This window comes from Neopsephotus bourkii, unplaced genomic scaffold, assembly GCF_033783945.1.
Source record: "Neopsephotus bourkii isolate Nb327-2 ecotype Australia unplaced genomic scaffold, CSIRO-AGI_Nbou_v1 NB_1663, whole genome shotgun sequence".
Lineage (NCBI taxonomy): Eukaryota > Metazoa > Chordata > Aves > Psittaciformes > Psittacidae > Neopsephotus > Neopsephotus bourkii.
Genome location: NW_026902137.1, coordinates 4,373,084 through 4,398,922, shown reverse-complemented (window position 1 = coordinate 4,398,922; position 25,839 = coordinate 4,373,084). Strand labels below are relative to the sequence as shown.

The 25,839-nt window shown below is 44.2% G+C and overlaps 1 protein-coding gene across 4 annotated transcripts; it reads left to right on the top strand.

Annotated features, from left to right (window-relative positions):
* Window positions 1-1,838: 1,838 nt before the first annotated feature.
* CASS4 (Cas scaffold protein family member 4) lies at window positions 1,839-25,455 on the top strand. 4 transcript variants are annotated; one of them, XM_061375333.1, is made up of 7 exons: window positions 1,839-2,280; window positions 16,165-16,593; window positions 18,814-18,918; window positions 19,838-19,987; window positions 21,368-22,699; window positions 23,458-23,517; window positions 24,198-25,454. In XM_061375333.1, exons 1-7 carry the CDS (start codon window positions 2,236-2,238, stop codon window positions 24,609-24,611), a joined length of 2,535 nt encoding a protein of 844 aa, XP_061231317.1. In that variant the 5' UTR covers window positions 1,839-2,235; the 3' UTR covers window positions 24,612-25,454. The 4 variants fall into 4 exon arrangements, with proteins under 4 accessions (XP_061231317.1, XP_061231320.1, XP_061231319.1 ...); XM_061375334.1 differs by lacking the exon at window positions 1,839-2,280 and adding an exon at window positions 5,564-5,686 and having other exon boundaries at window positions 24,198-25,455; XM_061375336.1 differs by lacking the exon at window positions 19,838-19,987 and having other exon boundaries at window positions 24,198-25,455.
* Window positions 25,456-25,839: the final 384 nt, after the last annotated feature.

The window sequence follows — 25,839 nt, the reverse complement described above, 5'->3', positions numbered from 1 at the left end:
TGATGCTCATCAGGGGCTGATGAGGGTACAGGTTTTGTCTGTATTTAAATAAAAATTACCTTTTAAAAAGTTACTAACATACGAAGGAAATGTATTGGTTTTCTATATAATGAAGAAAATTAACAGTGGAAAGCTGTGTCTTGGGGACATGCTGAAGCTTGATGAATTCATTTGTGTTTCAACTGCACATTTGCAGTGTGTGGGATTGTTTTTTAAAAGAATGCTTTTTTTTTCTCTTAAAAGCTGCTGCTCTGGAAGCGTTCCTTAGGCTCAGCAATGCCATCATGAGATAGCAGTTCTGGTGGCTCTTTTCATGGAGAAACAAGGAGAGTGCCTCTGTACTCACTCAGCGGCAGCCACCCTCCTCTTGCAGCCTGCCTGCTAAGCTGATAGCACTGGCAGTGTTGAGGGCAGTGCTGCATTCGTGTCAGTTCCATTAAAGAGGCCTTAAGTAACATATTTATTATTGGTGTTTGGACTCTTTCTATTTTAAAGACATTTAAAATAGTAGTTATAGAATATAGAAATGTAGTTGTAAAATGTAGGAATAGTTCTGTTCATTCAGCACAAGAACACCCTGCAACTGGCACCTTTCTTACTTTTCATCTTGCTTGAGGTCAGAAATTTTGGGTTTTCTGTTTAAGAAATAAGGGCTGGAAGAAACTTTAAACTCATGCTGTTTGGGTAGATAATGCAAACCTGGAGTGAAATGGTTTAGTGCAACAGCATCCTAGTGGTGGTGTGAAGGTGGGGGGGGGGGGGGGCAGGCTGCTCTACAGCACTGGGAGCAAGCAATGGTGTAAGTGAAGAGGAGCTGCAGCTGCCTTGTGGAGAACAAGGTTGTGTGCACACGTAGTCACCCTGTTTGATTTGCATTTGCTTGGAGGGAATACATCCTTCTGCTGTGCAAGTCTGCAAGTATCTCAATAAACATTCTTTATGTGAGCATACTTATTGCTACTGTCAGAGAAGCTTCACACAGAGAAGCTGTATTCATCAACTGAAACTCCAGTGCAGCCACTTGCCCTTCATGAGTTTTGCAGTCAGTGCCTCTCAGTAGCTACATCTCAGAGCAGCGCTGTTGTACTCGAGATTTACCACCTCCTCAAGAAAGCCTCCATCACCTGTCTAAAGATCTGTTGTGTCTGGTGTGTAACCTACTCTTGCTTCTTCTCGAAAGAAGCTGTCATGGAAGCGTGGTGAGATGATGCCACAGCTAATGCGTTTGTCCAGAGAGACGTGGACGTGAAAGCAGCTTTGGAGACAACTAACTCTGGATTTGTATCTCAGTTTTCAGCATCCCTCAGCACACTGACTTGGCACTGATTGGCACCCAGCTCTAGGGAAAGTCTTTCCTATAGGGTTCCTTCTGGAATTAGGCTAATTTGCACCCTTTTAAACAGATTTCAAACTTTATACTGAAGATGGGGTTCTGGGCTTGGATGAATACTTCTCATTTCCTGGACACAGAGCCTGGCTTTCCAGGAGAGCTGCCAATGAGACTGAATCCCAGGAAAATGATGTGCAGTAAAGGAAAAGTAGTTACAATGGTTGTAGCTCAGGTTAGGAGGTTCTTCGGCTGGCTGTAAGGGACCCTTCAAACTTGGTGCAGCACAACTTCTCAGAGTGGATGCTGTAGGCCAGGCATCAAATGCATTCCCTTGTGTTTGAGCCTTGGTGCAGCTGAGGGGGAGTCTTTCACAGCCTTCACCACAGGAGTGGATGGCAATATGTAAGGTTTTCCCAAAGCCCCTTTATAAACAAACCCTTATCAATGTCTTTGAAAGGCATAAAAACTGCTGGCTTCAAACTCCTGAACTGATACCGCTGTAGCAGTCCTATTTCCATCGAGCACTGCGCAGCCCTTGTGGTACGTATTACTCTTGTGTTCATTCCATTTCTAAAAGAGGAAATACAGGAACATGCAGCAAACCCAAAGGGTGAGACTTCTGACTGCGGTTAATTGCGACAAGTTGGTGACAGTGAGACCAAGGAAAATTCCACTTGCAGACAGGCTCTTTTTCTCGCAGATGCTAACAGGGCTCTTCTGGTTTGTGCTCTGCCCCTTGTAATCTTGGCTGTTGCCACAGAAATTGCCTTTCATAGGAATCTTTTCTACAAATTCCTAAATGCAGATGTGCTTTCTCGAGACGTAGCTTCTAACACATGGAGACTGGGCAAAGGCAGAGTCTCTCCTTCCTGCCGTGGTTGTCTGCAGTGCTCCAAGGGATGTGAATGACAGCAATGGATAAACACGTGAGAATCGACAGAGCTGCAAAGGTAGGTCTGGTTTTCTGAGTACAGCATATAAACAACTAAGGCAAAAGGGGCCTAGAGGAGGGTTTGATGTTTGAATTCAGCGTGGCATGGGATGTGGGAAATGCTGGTGTTCTCTTGAGCTGCACAGCAAGCTCTTTACGATTCCAGTGTACTCATTGTCTCCTGGTGCTCTCTGTTGCTACAAAGCTGTTAACCATAAGGAATGTCTTCCTGGGGAGGGCTCTGAATAAAGCAGGCTCTCCAGGTAGCAAATACCTGTGGATAAACACATTTGTGAGATAGTAAATATGTACCTTCAAGCTTCCAGCAGTTTTCCTCTATCCTGTAGTAACACTAGAGAATTGGTTATGCTCTCAGAGACTTCCAGTGACAGTCCAGGTGACTTGCTGTGTGATAGATCATTTCCCTACGTCACATGCAAACCATTTTGAATACTGTATTTGCTTAGTTTGAAAGACTGGAACAAGGGGGGTGGCTTTTATTTGTGCATTCCTATTGCATCTGCTGTAATTTTATGTATATATACATAGATAAAATACCCTGCTGCAGCTATAAGGGTTAGAAAACACTGAAGTCTTGATCCAAAGTCAGTGCCTTGATTGTGCTCCTGTCTGCAAGTCTAATGAGCAAGGTAATGGAATTATTAGTTTCATCCTGGCTTATGATCTCAGTATTCATTGTAAATAAACTGCATTCTGGAAATCCGATACAAAATATAATGGGGGAAAAAAGCTCAGTACTGGCACAGTGAGTCCCTTTTTGCACTAAAAAGTTGCCATTGAGGCATATAAAGCTAAGAGGACTCTTCTTCATGTGAAGTCATCAGGCATGACGTTTTTAATGACATAGAATCATATGATTTGTATACAAAGAATGGAGTTTCTATTTCTAAGAATATTTTCAGTTTTCTGAATGGGCTAAGGAAATGTAATGGTGGTAGCAAGCTCATTTCCCGTCTTGCTGTGCGATCTTTAGACATGGCCACAGCACACCCAGTCAAATTCAGCTGAGTAACAACTGAAAAAGTCTGAGTTATTTCCACTCTATAATTTATTAGCTGTTTCTAAGGTTCTGCTCCCCTGGCAGTGCTGTTCATTGTAATAGTTGAATGTGACACTTAACACAAAAACATTAGGGATGTGTTTTTTCTACTAGCTGGACTTGAAGCGCCACGTCCCACCCATCAGTAGCTTTGGTGGGACAGGTAACGCTCTGCAGTTACCACCGTGCCCAAACTATCCCACCTTCACAAGGAAAACTGGTTCTGAAATGAACCCAGGGCACAAGCAGAGCTGGAGAAATGATGCAACTCCTTTCTTGTTGCACATACACCTGCGACACAGTCTGCACAGGAAACGTTGCACCTCATGGTGCAATCTAAAACACAGTTTGCACTGTGGGCTGTGCTTGGGAAATAGTTCTTGTACTGTTTGACAACATTTTCTGTTGCCAGAGAAAAATAGGAGAGGGCTTTTAAACACACATTAAGTTGACAGGAGGTTTTCTCCCCTTCCAAAATGCCCACTTCCCATATTCCCAATCCTGTCGGCAAACAAGTGCAACGTGGTTATGTGTGTGATGTGCGCACCCACAGCCCCGGGTTCAGGCCGTCACCCCCCAGGCTCCATCTCCAGCACCTGGAGGCAGATAACATGATTGAAAACAAGATTTGCCAAAGCTGATGCACTGAACAAGGAGTTCCTTAGCCAAGAAGAAATACTGGAGTCTCCATCTTCCTCAGACAATAAATCTGGGGCTGTTCTTAGGGATGCAGAGGAGCGGAAATGGAGCCAGTGCCCAGCTTTCCTCGGGAAATCTTACAGGTAAAAACTCAGTTGTGTCATGGATGAAAGTCCTGACCCAGGGAATTTTAACCTCATGTAATTTACGCCAGTTAATACAGATTTCTAGTCACTGGTGTGGGTGACGGAGGGAGAACCATGGACAATTAAGCAAGCACTTAAGTAAACACCTTCCGGGGTGGGGGGAATACGCTCTGTCCCCTCCAGCTTACAGAATCCCAGACTGGTTTGGGTTGGAAGGACCTTGCAGCTCATCCAGCTCCAACCCCTGCCACGGGCAGGGACACCTTCCACTAGAGCAGCTTGCTCCAAGCCGCGTCCAAGCTGGCCTTGAACACTGCCAGGGATGGGGCAGCCACAGCTTCTCTGGGCACCCTGTGCCAGCACCTCAGCACCCTCACGGGGAAAAAGGGAACCTTTAATTGTATTTGAAAGTAGCTTTGTGTCCACAGCCTTGTCACTTGTATTTCGGGATCATTTCAAATGCTGGTGACATAGAAAAAAATTCAGGTCAGTCAGTGAATGGCTGCTCCTTATCTTCTTTATGAAGTTTTCAAACCAGTAACAGTGCTGGTTGTGATATGAAAGAAAGAAAAGCAAAGCCCCAGAAGCACTGAAATGAGCTGCTTTTTGCCAGGAATCCTTTCTCATGTGGACAAGGGCATCAGCTGCTGGTCTGCCCCATGTAGATTTTGTTGAGAAAGCATTTTCAATGCAGCATTTCCTATTCAAGATGCTTGGCTTTTCTAGCTGCGTGATTGTGTGTCTGGGAGCCAGTGTCTAACTTCATATTGCACTACCATGGAAAGAGGAAGGAAAAGACTTTTGCCAGAGCAAAGGCAGCATGTACAAAGACAAAGCCAGTAAAAGTTTGCAAACCCCAAGATACTCACAAGGGCAGAGTGGTAAAATCTGTGAATTTGCGTAAGTGTGACCCAGGCAGAGCTGTTGCTGAGCAAATAGCACCTATGGGTAATTTTAAATAATTGCTATTTAATAATATTACAGATTCAGTTTAATAATAACCAAATGAACAAACCCCTTCGGCTGCAGTCACTGTTTAGCTCTCAGGTTTTCTGCCCTTGAAGAAAGAGATTATTTTGCAGGTATTTCTGTGACAACAGAGAACTGCTCAGTTTTCCAGGGACCCAAACACCGCAGTCTAAGAGCCAAACCCCTTTTAAGTTCGACAAACCAAGAGTAAAGAGCGATGCTTCAAACAGCGCCTCAAACCCAGCCCCACCGCCCCCCGGCTCCCTGCTCGGATGCGGTTGTGAAGCACAAAGGCGCTCCCTGGGGCGGCTGCCGGAGGGAGGGAGGGAGGGACCGGGCGGACGCGTGTGTGTGCCCGCACGGCCCCGCAGCAGCTGCCGGCGCTGCAGATAACTCCGCTGCGTGATCAGCTCCCTCTGCTCCCAATCGCTGCGCTCCTCCGGGGCTGCCCTAGAGCGCAGTGGGGCTGGAGCGGGGCTTCCAGCCTGACCCTTCCCTGCTGCTGCCGCTCCGCTTGGGCTGGGAGAGGAAGGGTTGGGGGAGATCTCATCGTCCTCCTCCTCAGGTGATGGAGTAACAGGGAGGTAGGAGACAGCAAAATGAAGGTCAATGTAAGTACTGATTTATTGTATGTCTGTTGCAGTTAATGGCTGTACTTACTTCATTTGGAATGGAAACGTGAACAGTGTAAAACCTGTATTTATCAGGATCCCTGTTCACAGCACCCCGCTGATCCTATTTGCACATTGCTCACAGAGCATGGGGTCTTAGTCTTTAAAATACAATCTAAATCAAGCTGAAAAAAATGCTTTATCAAGGACAACGGTATGCTTAAGAAGGGCAAGGTTTTGTATCCTGCACATGAGGCAATAATACACCTTGTTAAAGTGTTATCACGAATGGTCCTGGCTGATCATTAGGATGTCTTTTGCTTTGCATATTTTCTTGGAAATAGTGAGCTTAAATGAATAACATTTGAGCCATATGTTATGTGTGTATATATATATATGGGGGAGTTTGCACTGATTACTAGAAAACGGGCAATGGAAATGTGTCATCAATTTGAGCCACTCTTTGCAGAAGAAAACGTCAATGAGTTCTGCAAGCCTGGGGAGGTCTGTTCATTCTAGGATAACACTGCAGTGCTCTTTGCAAAGAGAACTGAAGCTCAAAAGAAGAAAGGGGTGGTGGTTGTGTCCACCTTTAGGGAATACTGCCCTGGGGTGGAAGGAGGGGGGAAGAAGTGGATGCATCAAAAACATGACTTTAAACTGGTTTATAGAGTCCTATGTTAATGGTTTTGCGCAAGCCTCCAGCCAAGCACACAGAGGCTCCTGGTATTATCCTGCTTTGTGCTAAGGAGCATTTCTTTGGCTGTGAACCGGGGTGGATCTTGCAGCGTGATGTGCAGCTGATCTCTGGCAGCTGTGACTCGGGCAGGGTCTGTGCGGTCCCCGTGTGCCTGCTGTTAATGACAGGAGAAGGGGCAATGTCCAGCTGCTGCCCTGAGCCAGGGTGCACACAGGGGACCAGGGCAGGAGAAAACCCTCCCGCATCCTTGCCCAGGCAAACATTAACATTCCAGATAAAGGCAGCTTGGTCCCAAAGGGGAGTCTTAAACAGGAATACCATTCTGGGGCAGATAACTGCGCTGGGAGAGCTGGAGGAAGCCGCAGCGTTTGGGAGTTGTGGTGTCGCCGCTGATGCATTATGAATCAGAGAACACCCACCCCTGCGCTGCTGTCACTTCTGATGCGCCCAGGGAATCAGCAGGTCAGATAGGATGTGGGACGCATCCTGGCCCGTCTGTGCGCCCAGAGCAGGGATGTACAGCAGTGCCTGCAAAGGGAAAACCTGCAGCTTGCTCCTGATAATGCATCCTAGCAATTGTGTGCTTGTTCCCTGGACAGGCAGAGAAGGGAAGGAAGGACCCTGCTCCAATGAGTCTCTGAAGCATCTATTGCTTAGGAGGCAGACAGCGAAAACTTGTGAGCATCAGAACTTTCTGGATCTTTAAATCCACATTTGGAAATAAATGTTGTAGCAAAATGTAATTAAGATTCTAAAAGCGAAGTCATTTGGTGCATATGGGCAAAACTGTTTGGATTGTGGGAGGAACCAAAACCCATAAATACATAGTCTGGTTTCTAAATATCAGGAAATGGCAGTTTATTTTAACTTGAACTTAGGCATGAGACCACACATGCAAAAATGTTGTGAATGGGAATGAAATCCTGATCGCACTGAAACAGGGAGAGGAGGGGTCTGTTGGTTCTAACACAGCTGGAATGTGATTAACTGCAGTTGTGGAGAAAACCTGGCTTGTAATTCCCACCTCTGCAGCACTGACTAATGTGGAGCTGCACAAGTTCTGTCTCTCAATGGTTCTGCCTCATTTGTTAAACTGGTTCTTTACTGCATCCAGAACTGATTTGACCATTCAGAATTTCAAACCTGCTGATTAGCAGCTGGCTCCACTCTCAAAAAATCAATTAACCACTGAATAGGTGATAAAAGCAAGCCCTGGCACCCATTCCTTGTTGAAGCTCATGCTAAAAGGTCTGAAAAGGTGTGATCAGATCACCTATATTCCAAAATACACAAACACAAAAGCACAGGCCAAGGACCTTTTGCAAGTCACAGATGTTGCACATCAAGTGGGACACCAGTAGAAGGAAGACATCATGCATCACATGCATGTGGAGAAACAGCTGATCATTAAAGGTGGATTTTCCTTTCTCCAGTGGGATGTTGAAGATGTGAACCCTGTCTACAATTAAAGGAATAGGGCAATTCAAGTTACTCAGGCTGGTGTGTTGTTTAAATGGGGTTTCTCTGGAAAGCCTGTTCCCAGCTCACCAGGCAATGGAGAATGTTTATTTCTTCAGCTTTGTTGGTGGTGAGGGGATTAACTGGAAACAGTTCTGTAAACACATCAGAGGGTGTCACTGATGCATGAACATTACTGTTCAGCAAGCACAACCCCTTGCCTTTAGTTGTATCTTCTCCTCAAATATGTCCAATCCCATTTTCCCAGTAAAAGTGCTTGAAGATGGTTTTTTATGTGTGAAATGCAGCTGATAAATATTTGTCTTCACCCACAAAACCTCCCATGATTAAAACTGTCTCTTTTTTACGATTTCTTTAATAGTTTGTTTTTTTTTTTTTAAGAAGCAAATTTAAGACAGCAGACAAAAACTGTTATTTTTCATTTTAAATGCTGTGAGGTACTACGGTACCTCTGTGTCACGTGAAATAGTGTGTAGCAGTGAACTGATGTTCCAAATACAACTGAGTGGGAAGGGGAGAGGTAGAAACATTATGGCAGACTTGCAGGCAGGATTTTCACATTATCTCCTGATAATCATGAAGGTTTTTTATGCATCATTTGCATGTATTTTATAAGGACTAAAAGGACTTCTCTTTTCTGTTGTAGGCTGAGGATAGGGATTGGAACAAGAGAGGGATCAGGAGAACTTAGTGGTTTGTTTTTTTTGCCCTAGTAAAAACACAGCTATTTACTGTGTATATAAAGCACAGATGTCAGTCTATGAGTACTGAATTCTGTATTGCAGAATTGTACAATTATCAGCTTTACTGAGTCCTAATTTAAATTTTCCCTCTTTTCATTAATAAACATGAGTTAACAGCTTTCATTGTGAGGATTCCCAAGGGTTGTTAGGTTTTATAGTGGGAGTGCTGCTGGGTAAGGATACACAAACAATAAAGATGTAAAAAGTCTGAGTTGCAGGGAGAATTGCTATCTTAACATCTGATCTACACCCCAATGAAGGGAGACACCGTTCCAGCTACAGGAGAACTTCTCTGCATGCCTAAGTTAACTGAACCTGTGTTAGCAGAGGTCTTGCATTGTAAAACCATTCAGTATGGTCTAGTGTGAGGCATCCCTGCTCATGGCAGGGGTTGGAACTGGATGATCTTAAGGTCCTTTCCAACCCAAGCCATTCTGTGATTCTATGTGACTAACTCGCATCACTCCAACATGGTCATGGACTGTGTGGGGGAGAACAGTGACTCGGTAAGAGGATGCAGACACAGCCTCTGTTTTCTAGGTCTGTGCTCTGTCATTGTCTTGTTAGAATCTGCTCAGTGAGAGAAGAGTATCAGCACTGTCGGTGGGTGCTTTCTCATGGGGCAAGAGACTGGCTTTTAAGATGTTCTTTGTCTTGAGAGATTTGTCAGGGCTGCTGATGGGAAGAAGCAGCAAATATAAAAGAAGGGGAAACAATTTGGTCTCATGTGTTGCTTTAGCACTTACCACATGTGGATTATTGTAAAGACACATTAATGAGGTTGCATAAAATAACAAAGAGCTGTACATAGCTGGCCCTCGATAGCATTTTGTGGGTGATAGCGTTAGACAGCTCGTTTCCGCTCCTCTGGCAATAAAGAGAAAGTGCAGGTCCCATTGGCCCCACAACACAGCTTTTTCCCAGCTACACATCCTTTGAGGTCTCTGTGATCCTGGGAATGCAGTACTTGTTTACGGTTAATGGCAGGTCAGAGATGCTTCTGCTTACATGACAGAAGGGGGCTGCCACAGTGATTCCTTACATATGTCCTGGATAGCTGAGAGTGTAGATAGGGCCCAATTTATGATTAACAGCCCACACTGGATGAACCAGAGCCTGTAATAGACATAACCTCACCCCATGTTACTGGGTTGACCTCTGCTGTCTGTGCTATCAGGTCAAGCACTCACCCCATAAACCTCCTGTAACTTTTGCCCATAAAATTACTCCCAGTGATTGTGATCACAGAATCAATTGGGGTGAGCTCTCTGAGATGTCTCCACAAATCAGACTTCTTTGGAAAGCAAATGGGAACAGACTTGGCATCCGGTGGCTCCTTAGTAATTCAGTTTCTTCACACGATCAGATGGAGCCAGCAGGATGCTGAGCTGGCTGTGGGCAGCACGGGATAGGGCACAGGCAGAGTGGTGGCTCCTTCCCCAGCCCCACCATGCTTTGATTTACTCAGCATGGAAGTATGCTTCTCATAGGAGTCTTGCTAGGGGTTTAATGTCAGTGGAACATGGATGTATCAATCTAGCTTTCATAACTGGCCCAGTTCAGTGGCTCCAGCAGGTTTTTCTGGTGCCATAGGATTCACTGCCATCTCAAACTCTGCTGGAAAATCAACTACTGAGAGCAAACTCTTTGGTGACATAACTACAGCACTTGTCTGTACCAAAGCTTACTAGTTCAACACTTGCTTGCATGTATATCATACAAAATAGCTAACCACATTGGCTCCTGTGATGCTAGTCATTACTGTGAGCTTATTAGTCAGTTTTACCAGTATTAGGCTGATCCTCAACATCTGCTTCAGTATCCTGGGCTAATACTTGCTGAATCCACAGCTGGGACTCCTAAAAACTAACAGAGCTTATGTGAACAGTACTGCCTACATTCCCTTGGAGATAACACTGCGCAGAAGAAATGCTTTCACATCAGCCCTAGTGCAGTCAGGCCCTGAGAGGCTGTGTGAGCAACCAGAATGCTTGGAAAGGAGATGAGAAATAAAGAGGACTTACTAGTCCTGTAAATAGAGGAGCAAAGAAGAGGGAGCAAAATACAAAGGTAGACCCGCTTGACCTGTTGTTCTTACACCTTGTGTAAATGTTCCTTCTTCTGTGTTATTATGGAGATTAGAACTGAGCAGAAATGCCTTACTTCTGTGGTGTGGTGCTGACTGTATTGCTCTTTTAATGTATTGCTGCAGCTTTCTGCTAGGCTGTGGGCACACAAGAGTCTGTTCACAGAAGATGTTGGCAGGGGTTTTTTGCTTTTTCTTAGTAATTTGGCTGGTGTGGGGGATTTGTTCCTCCTCATATTGCACTGAGACAAGAAGATGTCTTCTGAAAGGGTTTTGCATGGGACTGCTGGTTACAAGTTGCTGATATCCTCTGCGTTAAATGTTTCTACTTAATAAAAGTTCTCTCAGAGACCAGTTCCAAATCAAAAGATCAAAAGGATAAAAACCTTCATTAAAATACCTTCTTAAGTTTCTCTACCTTTTTCAAAATGCACTGAAAAGTGTCACCAAGGGCTGCAAGCCTTGGGTCACTGTCACCTGGAACTGTATCTGCGCCACTGGCTGTCCTGTTGTGCCAGTGATGGGCTGGTTCCACTGACAGAAAAGCATGAAGAACCAAATTATATTGCTGTGCACTTGTGCAATACTGAAACAGAGTGGATGGAAAAGATTTGCTCTCCAGCTCTATCATTGTGTCCTGAACCATGTGTTCTGAACCTTGAAACCTGATGTGGCACTGCCTTACACAGAAAAACGTTTGGAAAGGTTCAGAGGTCTGACAACCTCCCAGTTCGTCCATGTTCTACGGTCTAGAGGTTGTGGCCTGTCTCCATCACTTTGGTTCCAGCCCTATGAATGGGCTATGAGATGATCCATGAGCAGATTTGTTCCACCTGAGTCAGGTTTTCTAAAGTATCGTAGAATCATAAAAGGGTTGGAAAGGACCTTAAGATCATCCAGTTCCAAACCCCCTGCCATGGGCAGGGACACCTCACACTAAATCATCTCACACAAGGCTTCGTCCAACCTGGCCTTGAACGCTGCAAGGGATGGAGCATTCACAATGTCCCTGGGCAACCCATTCCAGTGCCTCACCACCCTGACAGTAAAGAACTTCTTCATTATATCCAATCTAAACTTCCCCTGTTTAGGTTTTAACCCATTACCCCTTGTCCTATCACTACAGTCCCTAATGAAGAGTCCCTCCCCACCATCCCTATAGGCCCCCTTCAGATACTGGAAGGCTGCTATGAGGTCTCCACGCAGCCTTCTCTTCTCCAGGCTGAACAGCCCCAACTTTCTCAGTCAATCTTCATATGGGAGGTGCTCCAGTCCCCTGATCATCCTCGTGGCCTCCTCTGGACTTGTTCCAACAGATCCATGTCCTTTTGATGTGGAGGACACCAGAACTGCACACAATACTCCAAGTGAGGTCTCACGAGAGCAGAATAAAGGGGCAGGATCACCTCCTTCGACCTGCTGGTCATGCTCCTTTTGATGCAGCCCAGGATACAGTTGGCTTTCTGGGCTGCAAGCACACACTGAAGCCGGCTCATGTTCATTTTCTCATCAACCAGCACCCCCAAGTCCTTCTCCGCAGGGCTGCTCTGAATCTCTTCTCTGCCCAACCTGTAGCTATGCCTGGGATTGCTCCGACCCAGGTGTAGGACCTTGCACTTCTCATGGTTAAACTCCATGAGGTTGGCATCAGCCCACCTCACAAGCGTGTCAAGGTCCCTCTGGATGGCATTCCTTCCCTCCAGCGTATCAACTGAACCACACAGCTTGGTGTCATCAGCAAACTTGCTGAGAATGCGCTCAATCCCACTGTCCATGTCAGCAATGAAGATGTTAAACAAGCCCGGTCCCAACACCGATCCCTGAGGGACACCACTTGTTATGGTCTCCAGCTGGACTGAGCCATTGACCACAACTCTTTGTGTGCGGCCATCCAGCCAGTTCTTTATCCACCGAGTGGTCCATCCATCAAACTGATGTCTCTCCAATTTAGAGACAAGGATGTCGTGTGGGACAGTGTCGAATGCTTTACACAAATCCAGGTAGATGACATCAACTGCTCTACCGCTGTCCATCAGTTCTGTAGCCCCAAATTGGGTCAGTCAGGATTTCCCCTTAGTGAAGCCATGCTGGCTGTCACCAAGCACCTTGTTGTTTTTCATGTGCCTTAGCATGCCTTCCAGGAGAATCTGCTCCAAGATTTTGCCAGGCACAGAGGTGAGACTGACTGGTCTGTAATTCCCCGGGTCATCCATTTTCCCCTTCTTGAAAATGGGGGTTATACTTCCCTTTTTCCAGTGTCCTATGATTTTTAATTTTTACTTTTTTAATCCCCTGCTTGGCTTGCAATTGAGATGGTCTCGAGGGTTCCTGGGTATGTGTGTGCTGCCTACAGATGTGAGCTCACATGCCCTAATTTGAGCTCCACAGAACAGAGATCACCTTTCAAAATCTGAACCATTCTGCTTTGAAGGTACCTTGCTGTGGGCCACCCACCTTGGATGCTGGCACATTTTTATTGTGTTATGTTTCACGAGAAGGGACCCCTCTGCTGAACAGGTTTGTGACTTTCATGGTGTAAGTTTAAAATTTAACTCTTCATTCAGTGTGAGTGCCCTGAATATATCATCTGCCTTTGCCAAATGACAAGGTGGTCAGTTGAATTTTGACAACCTGGCTGTGGAAGAGCTTGGCTGTTGAACACAGCTTAGAACTCCCTGCTGCTTTCATTGACCTGGCAGTTCTCTTGCTTCACGTGTTCTGCAGCAAAGCAGTTCCAGCGGTGTCTAGGGAAAGAAATGAGAGAATGCTTGGAACAATTTATCCTGCTAGGACCTGCTGCAGTCATGTTTAAGTATTGCTGAATAGGAGGAATCTCCTCGTTCCATGTGACTTAGGCTGCAGTCTACAGGGACTATCTGCAGAAATCCTCACTGATGTAAACAGGCCAAATTCTGACCCAGTGAAAATCAGCATATTTAAAGCAAATTAGATTTGAGGTTAGATTAGTGAGGTTTCAATATATTGGCTGATTAAACAATTAGAACCAACGATGTGTTTAGTATGCTATTTCCACAAGACTTAGCTGAGGAAATGTCACATTTAGATGCCATTAAAACTGTACCATGAACCTCTATTTGTGTCGCTGCAGCTAGGAAGGACAGCCTCGTTGGCTCATGCACTAGTTCCTGGGTTCAGGCTTCCTGGCTCTGCCACTGATTTCCTGTGTGTACCTGGATAAGCCTCTTCACATTTCAGTTGCCTGGTTGCAAAAGGGGGAGAGTGTTCCTCTGCCCATCCTCTTCAGGTCAGAAGAAGAGGGTCTTGTCTTTCAGTGTGAATGTACAGCATTTGACAACAAGGGATCTACAAGTATTGCTGAGGGATAATAGGAAAAGTTGGCTGATTTCCTCTTTATTTCAATAACTGCAACAATGTGTGAAGCCCAAGCCCAGCCTGGACTGTGCTTTGTGGTGGGATTCCTGGAGGCCTGCCTTCAACACAGGTGGTTCAGAGGATTTGGCATGGTCCAAATAGAAAGTGGACTCCCATGTTCAAGGCAAGAAGGCTGTTTTAACAAGGCTAGGATGCAAGGTAAATGGCCTGTTGTCCATCTCTGGCAGCTGCTGAGGGACAAGCCCATGTATCATAAAAAGGCCATTGTTCATGGTCCCCTGACCAAGAAATGCATGCTGCAAACAACAGGCCATTTTCATCAGCTGAGCTGACAAATTGCTTTATTTCTGCTGCAACTTCAAGCCAGCTGTTGCTTTACAGCAAATGCTCTGGACAAAAATGCAAGGCATCACATTTCCTGTTTGGGTACTATCTCTTTGGACATTACTTGCATGTTCTGATAAGAAGCTAGTGCTTAAAAACAGCCAGTGTCCCACTGACTGGGGAGCAGTCAGTCTGGGTTTAAAGCTGAAAGAAAATGGTATCTTGTACTGCAAAACACTATGTCCACAGCTCGCTGTACCCTTTGCACAAATGTCTTGGGTGAATCAAACTGCATGCTCTTACCCTCCTTATTCTTTTAAATTTCATCTTGTGCAGAGTAGCCAAATACCTCTGAAAATATGATAAAAATAAAACATGGTGATCTGCACACTCACAAGTGCCAGAAATTCATGGGCTTCAGCTGAGAAAGGTAGGGCTGCTCAGTAGTGAAGAAGCTGGAAAACATGGATATTTGCTATCTCACAGTTTCTGTGACCTTAGGATTTCTTGCTTATTCCTCGTTGGTTTCCTGTCTAAAAGAGCACTCTATGAAGATGCTGCAAGATATACTGGAGACAGAGGTATTCAGGTACAGGTAATGTCTGTGTGATGAAGAGAAACACAGACACTGTTTCAGGTGCGCTTACCTGAAGAAATGCTCAGAAATGCACTTGACCAGCCATGAAGACTTAGCAGCCAGCAGAGCTGGTGCCACTGTGTGCATAACTAGCTTTCTCCCTCAGCTGGTATGTCACATAAGTCATTAGCCTGGGATGCTCTGAATCAGTATGATCCAACCCTGCAGTTTGAGGTGGATGTGGATGCAGACAGCTGAGTCTGGGTCTTCATAAGCACCACAGCTCTCCATCAGCATTTTTGCCACTCGTGTTGCCACTCAGCACTTATTACTCCCCTTAGCATTGATGTTGATGAGAGATCTGCTTTTATAAGACTGAGAAAAGACAAAGTTTAAAGGAAAACAAGCAAGGTCAGGATGGTTTTGATGTCTGATTGTGAAGGATTTTTTGAGAGGGTAGGTAAAAATAATCAGCCTTTTCCAGATGCAGTTGAAGTCCCTCGATGAGCTGGGTAGCAGGCAGCAAGGCACGAGGTTCAGTTTTCGATGGTTGATGTGTTTTTTCTGCACCTTCTGACAAGGAATACACAGAATAGCAATGGGAAAACACCTGGTTTTCATAGGAAGATATGGCGAAGTAATGAGTCTAAGTAATGAACATTAGCAGTGCTCTTGCCTTGGGGGGGAAAGGTAGTGAAAAAATATATTGTATTATTATTAATAATAATAATAATAATAATTTCTTTACTGCATGGAGCCCAACAGACACAGGCTGTAAATGTTAAACTCACTGAAACCAATGCACTGAGAAATGGTGGTTAATGCAAAAATGGGTGGACTTGAGTTAAACTGAATTAAATTTCTTTACCAGGGTTTGTGGCAACAGGACAAGGGGTGATGGGTTCAAACTGAAACAAGGGGAAGTTCAGGTTAGACATAAGGAAGAAGTCCTTTACCATGAGGGTTTTGAGGTGCTGGCACGGGGTGCCCAGAGAAGTGCCCCATCCCTGGCCATGTTCAAGGCTGGCCTGGACAGAGCCTTGGGTGACATGGTTTAGTGTGACCCATGGCAGGGGATTGGAACTGGATGATTTTAAGGTCCTTTCCAACTCTAACTATTCTATGAAATTAAGGAGGAGATAAACACCAAACCAGACATGAACCAACACTTCTGCTGGTGCAATAGAGCAGTGCTGGTCTGTTTTCTCTCTCTAGAACACCTTGGCGAAGGCACTTTATGACAACAAGGCAGAGTGCTCGGATGAGCTGGCCTTCCGCAAAGGAGACATCCTGACAGTTCTGGACCAAAATGTCATCGGCAGTGAAGGCTGGTGGAGATGCTCCCTCCATGGCAGGCAGGGCCTGGCCCCCGCTAACCGCCTGCAGCTACTTGCTGCCTCACAGGCTGCCCTGCTCTCTCCTTCCACCCGGAGCGGTGCTGCAGAGTCATCACCAGGACAGCAAAACATCTACCAGGTTCCTTCGGTTCCCAAGCCCACTGTGCTGTCATCTACCTATGAGAAGATGGAGGGGTGGGTTAAATCTCCAGCGAGGGTCTCTGCTCTACCTGCCCAAGCAATATACCAGGTACCAGCCGTGGCTGCACAGCTGCTCAGTGAAAGGACGCAAAGCTCAACAAGCCAGGTAAGAACATAAGCATCTATAAAAGTAGTGTTATTAAAACTATCATTGGGAGCAGGAAAGTAATAACTGCTGTTAGCCTGGACACCTCAGTGGAATTCACAGCAGAGCCATTCAAATAAATGGTGTTTAGGAAACTCCCATCAATTCTGTTACAGTTTATAGCATTGTATGAGAAATGCTGCTCTGGGCAACATATAGTACTCTCTATATTCTGTAGTCCCTCACTTTTTTGACAGTTTAAAGAGGCTGTCAAATAGGACAGGAAGTAAAGAATATACCATGTGTTTGGAAGAATCTAGAGAAATGGTTTACAAACCTACCCCAAAGTTAAAATAACAAGACACAGAGCTTTTTCCTCTGTTGGTCTACAGCATCCAGATTCCTCTGGGCACATGTGGGGTCTTTGCACCCATCTGCACAAGAACATGATTTGTAATTAAAAAAGCCACCCTTTGCTGTGTGATTGATGTCTTTGGTCTAGTTTTACTATTTCGTGCTGTGATCTGATTTCTCCACATTCCTAACCATAAAGAAACCATTTGCAAACTCAGTGTGAGATGGATACAAATTGTCCATGTTGTGCTAGCAAAACAGGCTGAAAAATGTTCTTGATCTGGTTGAATGGCCCAACAGAAGATGTCCTTGGTTATTCCTGTGTCTCTGTCATTTCATGAGTTTATCTACCTAAGCCTTGTTTACTCTAACAGAGAAAGACAAAACGACATCTTAGCTGCTTTTAAGAAGTTCAGATTTGCCTGAGCTGCCTCTTGCACAACGCCCCAGCTGTTACTACACCAACTGTACCGTGGTGGTCACAGATGCACAGAAGGCTTGGGGGTGAACAGGCTCTGTGAGGGCAGAGGGAACCTCCGCAGTCTGGGCAGTCCCATGTAGATCCTATGGGACAACTGGCAAAGTTCCTGGCATACTCAGCTGCCCTCTGAGCAACTGGGTAAAGCCACTGTAAATCTTTGAGGGAGCTGATTGAAAGCAGTAAAGCACAACAAAATCCCCAGAAGCCTGTGTGCTTTCACCCTCTTGAAAAAGCCTTGTCAGTTCTGCCTTAACATCAAGGCACCTTCTTGCTTCACTGTGACTGAAAGTACTTTAAAAAATAGCAAGAAAAGATACTTGGTTTAGTTTCCTTTCTGCTGTACACTGAACAAGATCTATACATTTGAAAACAGACCTGAGCTAAGGATGCCTTTCCTTGTACCCTTTCAGCTCAGAAAAGTCTCTTCTTCTATGCCTCTGTTTGCAAGAAAGTTGGCTTATGTCACAGAGCACTAGGGGAATTGTGCTCACTCCTTGCTCCTTTCCTTCATGAAGCAGGCAGTTGTAAAGCTGGACCCTTGTTCCTCTGAATTCAGTGGCTACACCACTCACATGCTGGGGAACACTACCTCCAACATTAAATACTTTACTGTGATGTCACTTTTGCAGTAGCATTTCTTTGGGTCAGTAATGTGTAGAAGTCCATTTATGAACTACTTGTGGAAAGCTAAGCTAAACCCATGCTGAATGAACAAAATTCAATGGTTTGGAAGCTGATTTTTTAACAATGTCCTCTCCAACCATTCATACTTTGGCACCTTAACTCACTGTCCCACCAGTCATGGCCCTTCAAATTATATTTTGAGCAGACAGGAGAATTAGTCTGTAAATGACCTCATGTAATTCCCGTATCAGACTTCTCTACGGAGCTGGTCAGGACATCAAGGTTACTCCTTCCAAATGAGTCAGTCTTTCATAAATACAGAATAATGTGTCTCAGCCTGTAGCTTTTCGTTGCTCTCTTACTTCCACTAAATATGACTTGACCTGATGGCTCTGTGGGTCTGGAGAAGTAGAAATTCCCCCACTTGTTCTTTTTAGTGGTTCTGCTTTTGGGTAGTCTAAAGATTAAAGTGGTAAGCTGGGTTTTCCCTAAATCTTTTCCTTCCCCTGGTTAGTAAGCCAGATCACCTTTGGTTTGTATGTGCCAATTCTAATCTGAAATAAAGCAGAAATGCTGGCAAAGGAGAATTATGGGGGAAAAAAACACCACACAGGTTTGTAAGGTCAGTTGCTGTCTATCACCATCAGTGAAAAGCTGGAAGGTTTTTAATCCCTTAAGAGTGATTGCTCTGACAGTGGCCTATTCAACTTGAGTTTTCAAAGATGTCCTGAGCTTAGTGCTTGCTGCATCTCTCTCACTGTTGGTTTTTCTCCCCCTCTAAGCATCTGTTTACTCTCCCAAGAGCGTGTCGGGCTTCAGTCCCAAGTATCAGGAGTGAGGTGTATGATGTTCCATCCACACAGCGCCGGGAGTCCTTGCTCACGCAGGTGAGTCCAGCCATGGTCCCCCCTGCAGCTCTGACCCTGCAGGACTTCAGAATAGAGTTTAAGGTAAATTCTGGTGGTTTCCTGTTCATTTTTTGTAGAATTTGGCAGAAAATAATCTATTTTTAGGGACGTTCAAGATATAAAGCAGCTCTCTTTGGAGTCTGGTAGACATTTATAGAAATGTAGCTTATCATCTGGTACATTTCTAGGAGACTGTTTTACCATTACTGAGTTCCAGGGCACAGATGAATTCTCAGTATCAGAGTGTCAACCTCTCTGCCTTGGTTTATCCATCAGAAAATATGCTTTGTCTCTGCATCATTTGATCAGGAAGATTTCAAGATGCTTATAGAAGAGTCACTAGTGCATGTGCAAAAAGAAACTAAATGTCACCCACACCACTTGCCTCCTGGGCAAGAAAATGCAAGGGATTAGACACACTCAGGGTAAGGGCAACATGTTGGCTGCATCTACTGCTGAAGCATCCTGTTACACGATCTTGCTCTTGCTAACATGCTGCCCTGGGGAGAGCAAATGTCACCGTATTGCCTCTACACCTCACTGCAGCCTGTGTAGGTCACCAGGATGGGACAGACGCCAGGACCCATTCCGTCATCTACCACACGAAGGTGCGTGTGGGACTGGAGCATGTCCACAGAGCCTACACACACATCTTATGCTCCTGACACTGCAAGGTTGAACCCACTCTAATTCATTTATTGTTAAGTTATCCAAAAACTCCTTTGTGTTATCCACTTCGTATAAGTGGCGTGATCCCTGCTCAGACCCAAAGTTAGGCAATCAGGTGGTGGCTGCCTTGCACAATGCAGTATATCACCTGAAAGCCTTTGACTCTGTCCAAGCTTCAGTGGGGTCTCAACAGGGTTGAAGTCAACCTGGTTTTATTGCCTTTGACTAGATTGGTTCCACTCCGCCCACAGCACGAAAGGGCGCTGTGCTGGTCAGATCCACCGAGTGTTTCCAGGAGGAGCAGAAGCAGCTTTACAACATCCCGTCCAGCCCAAAAAAGGCAGGAGGCATTACCCAGAAAGACTCACCAGTGGGCAACGTAAGTAAGGCTTGCTGGACACGAGAGAATAATCTCTCATTACTGGGATGTTGCACACGTGTGCTGAACCTCCCTCAAGGCAGGGGTAAGACAAGCACATCTTCAGAGTAGTGCTTTGTCCTTCCTATTAAAGAGACAAATGCTGCCTGGCTCCTGGATAGTCACAGTACCTACCAGGGCTAAAGCTACGTCTGTGATTGTGTTTGATTTTTAGATTACAGGCAACACCATCTCTTGCCCTGACTTCTTTTTATGACAGTGCAAAAAGCAAATTCAGTACCCTACATTCTTGAATGTCTGTAATATTCAAGCAAATAGAAATGAATGCTCCCTATTCCATGCAGCACTCTCCTGACACTTTTTTTTGGGGAGTGAAGCACACCTGGTTTTGGGGGGTGGGTCAGATTTCCCTCTATTTGATAAGAAAAGTACCATCCTTGAAAAAAAGGACTGATCTGAAATTTTGCAACAGAGAAAATGCCTCAATGGAAAACTCTTTATGAGTTGAGTGCCAATTACATCAGGTTTCCTGAATGGTTTTAAGATCCAAGAGAATTTTTACAGGCTCCTTAGCACACATGCCCAGGGCTAAGATATGGGATCTTGCAGCAGACTACGCCAGCACAGGAAATCTGAGGCTTCCTGGTTTTGTGGATTTAAAGAGAAATGCTGCGTCATGATTAGAGAAACCAGCCTTGCACAGAGCCTGTTCAGCTGTGACAGTAGGACTGGTGCTACCCAGAACTGGGGTGCCGGCATATGAGCTAAAGCTGGCATTCCTCATACCTTCATGGCTGTTAGCAGCTGTACCCATCAGGTGCAATAGCCTGGGAGCAGATTTCCTTCCAGAGACATGGTTTATTGCTGCTTCCAAAATCAAATTTTCTTAGAATTCTTTGTTTGTGGGCAATTTGGAAAAATCTGGCTTTGGTCTGAAACACCCATGTCTGGGCTCCCCTTCTCACACACATCTTCTGCAACTGGGGAAGCCTGACCTGGCCAGTTCTTCATAAAATACTTATTACAGACCAGTTCCTTCAGATGTTTATTGATGCTGCACAGTCCTATAGCTCCTTGCACTCCCTAGTGCTTGTGCTTCATGTGTGTAATGCATCCAGGTACAATCTCTCCTGAAGTGCCTGTTAGTATTAGTCTGTATTTTCTTACACAAGAAGTGGTCCTGCATTCACATTTTCCAGCTTCGACTTCAGCTGTACACAGACATTTTTCAAGGCATAGGGCAACTTCTGTTTCCATCTTAGCAAACCTGTATCTCTTATTGCAGTTACTTGAGAGCTGCATACCTTTATGGGCTCTAAAAATTCAGTTTTGTTTCTTGTTTCAAACCACAGTTTATAAATCCTGTGTGCTCTGTTGCAGTTATATGATGTCCCTCCCAAAAGAGAAAGTGATGTTGCAGAAAATGAATCTCAGAAAAAGTGCTGGGGCCATTACAATACTTTGCCAAATCCTCGAAAGTCAGAATGGATTTATGATATTCCAGTATCACCTGAAAAACCAGGATTAAAAACCCCTTCTGGCCATTCCCTGGAGAACCAGGTGCTGTATGACATACCACCATCCAGGTACAAGGCGTTAACAACAAATACAGAAGCCAAAGCTGCAAATTCACAGTTATATGATATTCCACCAATGCAACGGAAATTAACATTTCCAGATATCCATCTTTATGATGTTCCGTCCTCACGGGATGTGCTCGTTTTGCCACAAAACGGTAGCTGTGATGTCCCCCCACTTCTCCTGGCTCCAAAGGCTGAGAATCAGATCTCTGAAGAGAATGTTTACGATATTCCAAAAGGTTTGCCCACTGTTGTGGAGTCCAAAAAAGAGCTGGAAAAAAGCAGCGATAATTCTGGAGAGCAAGCATACAGTGCTTCTCCACAGCTTTCAAGAGATGCTAAATTAGAACAAGACAGATTATCTGTTTCTAGTGTGGACAGCAGAACCAGCACCCTCTCTACATCCTCGAACTCTTCTGCTGAGTCTTTTTCTATCTCATCATCAGAAGAGCCTTCCAAAGAAATTAAACTGGACCTTGATGTAGCCATAGAGACCCTGACTAGATTGCAGCACAGTGTATCCAGCTCTGTTGCAAGTTTAATGATCTTTGTGAGTAGTAAATGGAGGTTACAAGAACATCTAGAGAAAAGCATTGAGGAAATCCATAGAGCAGTCGATCACATAAAAGTATCACTGGGAGAATTCTTGGCCTTTGCTCAACTTGTAAAGGTAAACGCCTTTTACCTCACTGATAACAACCTACAGACCAGAATTAAAAAACAGCTAGAAATTCTCACAAACTCCTTCAAAATTTTAACAGAAACAAGAGAAGCTCTAAACAACTGCAGCTGGTCACTAGAGGCTTTGGTCCTCAGGAAACCTCAAAACAACCCAGATGATCTTGATCGCTTTGTTATGGTAGCCCGCACGATTCCAGATGATATCAAGAGGTTTGTATCCATCATCATTGCTAATGGAAAGCTCCTCTTCAGAAAGAAAGAGAAGGAACAAGAAATGAAACAATCAAAAGTTATCCCAGAATACAAAATGGCAAAACAAATTACAGTGCCAAGAAGAAGAGAAATTGATTCGCTTCAAACAAATACTCCTGATAAATGCAATCAAAGTCAGGCCTCTTCTGAGAAGCCAAAAGAAAATGCCACTGAGGACTCTGATTATGTTCAGTTACAGGTTAGTATAACTGGATTTTACTAGCTAGCTACATTAGTCAGGGTTTGCAAACACTAAGCTATTAACATCTTTGTGTTGATGCCAAATTCAGTTTGCATTACTTCTATTGTCCAGACTTCACATGAATTCAGGATTTTGTTAGAGGGCTGGATGGCACATGTAGAATGATCATTTGAAGTGGCACTTGAGAATTTATGCAGCCAGCCAGCACTGAGAAAAGATTTTTAGCTTCTAGGTGGGGATTGCCAATTTGTTGCTTCTAACAAGTAGTTCTCTTCTTGCCAATACATTTTGTTTGACGTGACACTACAGGAGATGTTCACTTTCTAACCTGAGGTATACTGGAAAGCATGCTTTAGTAAAAGGTTTTGCTTTAACAAATTAAACTCTTACTGTGAATTATCAGATTTGTTAGAAGCGTTCTGGATGCTTGTTAGAATCATTCCCCTTACAATTACTGAAATGTCTACAAGAATGTAACTCTTGGTTTCACAAAGTAATGCTGGCCTCTCCTTAGAATTTCAGAAACGTTATGTTTTGCTGATGTTGGTTTCAGTCTTAGCTCTTGCTGGATCAGACATGAAATTTTTAGTAGGAAAAACCCTATAGTTGCTTCTAATAAACATACTATTTTTGTTGCAACACGAAGGCTGCATAGCAAGTAGTTATTTCACCCTGAAAGAAGAGGAAAAACACATTCGTATTTAAATATTTAATGTAAACCATTTCAAATTTGCTTTCATTTTGATTTGTAACAGGCACAGAAAATCATTTCAGGTAAAGAAGTCGCAAGGAAGAGCACAGACTCAAAACCAAAGGTATTTCTGATTTTGAAAACTATTACTTATGAGGACTCCTGGTCCGTGATTGCTAAAATTCAAAGTAATTTGCATTTGGATACACATATCTATACAGAAAGATCGATTTTGGTTCTCCCAGTTAATTTTTCCAGAACTAGTTCTTAGAATTACTGCCAAAAACTTGTGGAAAGCATTTATTTTCCTCAAATGGAATGAACCACTATAGTTTAAAGTTATACTATTTATCTGCTTTCCTTTGTGTATCATATGGGGTAGGGCTGTGAGAGTAGTTCAAATACCTTGTATACCACTGGCATAAGGATTGACTCTACTGTTGTTGTACAGTTTTAATCATTCATAATCCTCATGAAGTCAGCACCATTAAAGATCAAGTCTGAGTGTTTTGTACTGTCTGAAAGCCTGAAGTCCAGACCATATAAAGGATTGATGTTACACTACAGCACTTTGTGTGCTATCCATTATTAAAACTGTATTCAGTGACAATCAGGAGAAAACACCACTTTGAAACTGAGTACATTATGGAAAGAGAAATGATTGTAAAAGACTGCTGGGATGCAGCAATTTGGAGACTATTAACTAACAAAACTCCCTGTAAGTGAAGGATATCAGGTAGAGTAAAAAAACAATCAGTGTGCCACCAAGCTGAGTCTATTTATTTTTATTTAACCTTTTTCCAGGTTTTGCCATCTGCAAAGAAGACTGTGATTCAAAGCAAGCAGGACTCTGCAAAAAAAATAGCTCTCCCTGAGCACTGCAGGCTGTGTTTCGGTGCACTTCACAAGGCAATTGGTGTATTTACTTTGAGTCTGAACAACAACCAGCCACCCGAAGTCTTCATATCCCACAGCAAATTGATCATTATGGTGGGACAAAAGTTAGTGGATTTTCTCTGCCAAGAGACTCAAGACAGGGATGCTCGGAACGATGTTCTCCACAGCAGCAGCCGGTTCTGCAGCCTCTTGAAGAATCTGGCTCTTGCTACTAAAAATGCTGCAATACAATATCCAAATGCAGATGCCATCAGGGAACTTCAAGACCAAACTGAGGAGCTGTCTAAATACATACAGCAGTTTAGAGCAATGGTGGAGTGAAAGACACTGCTGGTTTTTACAGGTTCTTCATTGTTGTTGCTCCTCTGGCATGAGGCAGCCAAAGGACGCAAAAGAAGCTCAGTGACACTAACTTTAAGTCACCTCTAAGAACCCCTGCTGGGAAGTTCCCTGGGTGCTGGTGCACTTTTAGTAGGTGGAGATCCACACAGCAGCAGATGTAGAAAATGATTTGTAGAATTAAATCTGTATTTTCTTCTCCATTGCTCAGATCCTGTCTGATAATGTCCTCGTCTTAGTGGCTGGGCAGGAATGTTTGTTGTGTATTAGAGCAAAATTATTTTATTATCTGGCTGATTTCTTATTTTTTAATTTCTATATAGGTCAGATAAATATTTTCTCTTTATTTTTACTTTCTTATTCAGGTATGTCAAGTCTCTTTTCAGACTTTGCTGCACAATGTTCTGTAATTTATAATATCCCATCATTGTTTCCTGAGGACTTTACTCACAATTTCTAATTATATTTTTCTTTTTCAAACAGCAGAGATAATTATTTTTTTTAAATACACAAATGTGATGCATGTATTATAAGACAAAATCTGGCAGGTACTGCACAAATCCTAGATGTTAATGGGAAATGCTCTAGCTGGTAGCTGAGCACAGAGGAGAGTAAACTTGGAGGAGTCCTGGCTCCTGGTAAATCTACAGGGAGCTACATTATCAGCATAGAACCCTAGAACACCAGGTTGGAAGGGATCCCAAGGATCACCTGGTCCAACCTTCCTAGGCAAAGCATGACCTAGACTAGTTCTCCCAACACCTTGTCCAGCTGAGTATTAACAGTGTCTAGGTTGGGGAACTCACCACTTCTCAGGGAGGTTCTGTCTAATGGCTTTCATTGAGAAATATTTCCCTCGTGTTCACTTGTAATCTCCTCAGGAGTGACTTGTGCCCATCACCTCTCGCCTGTTCCATGTAACTCCTTGTAAAAAGGGAGCTGCTCCATCTTCCTTGTTCTACCCTTTAAATAATGGGACAGTGGTCCTGCCGCAGCCCGGAGCTGTTCACAGCATTGCTCCAGCTGAAACAACAATTTCAGTCACTGAACAAGCACAGGCTTTGGAGCAAAGCCTTGCGAACGGGACAGGGCCTGTACTATGTTGGCCTGTGCAACTTGCCAGACTTTATCCCCACATGGCCTGGGTCTTAACTACAACAGTGGCCGGCTACCACCCAGGCAGATCGTACTCCTGAGTTGTGATCTTCCC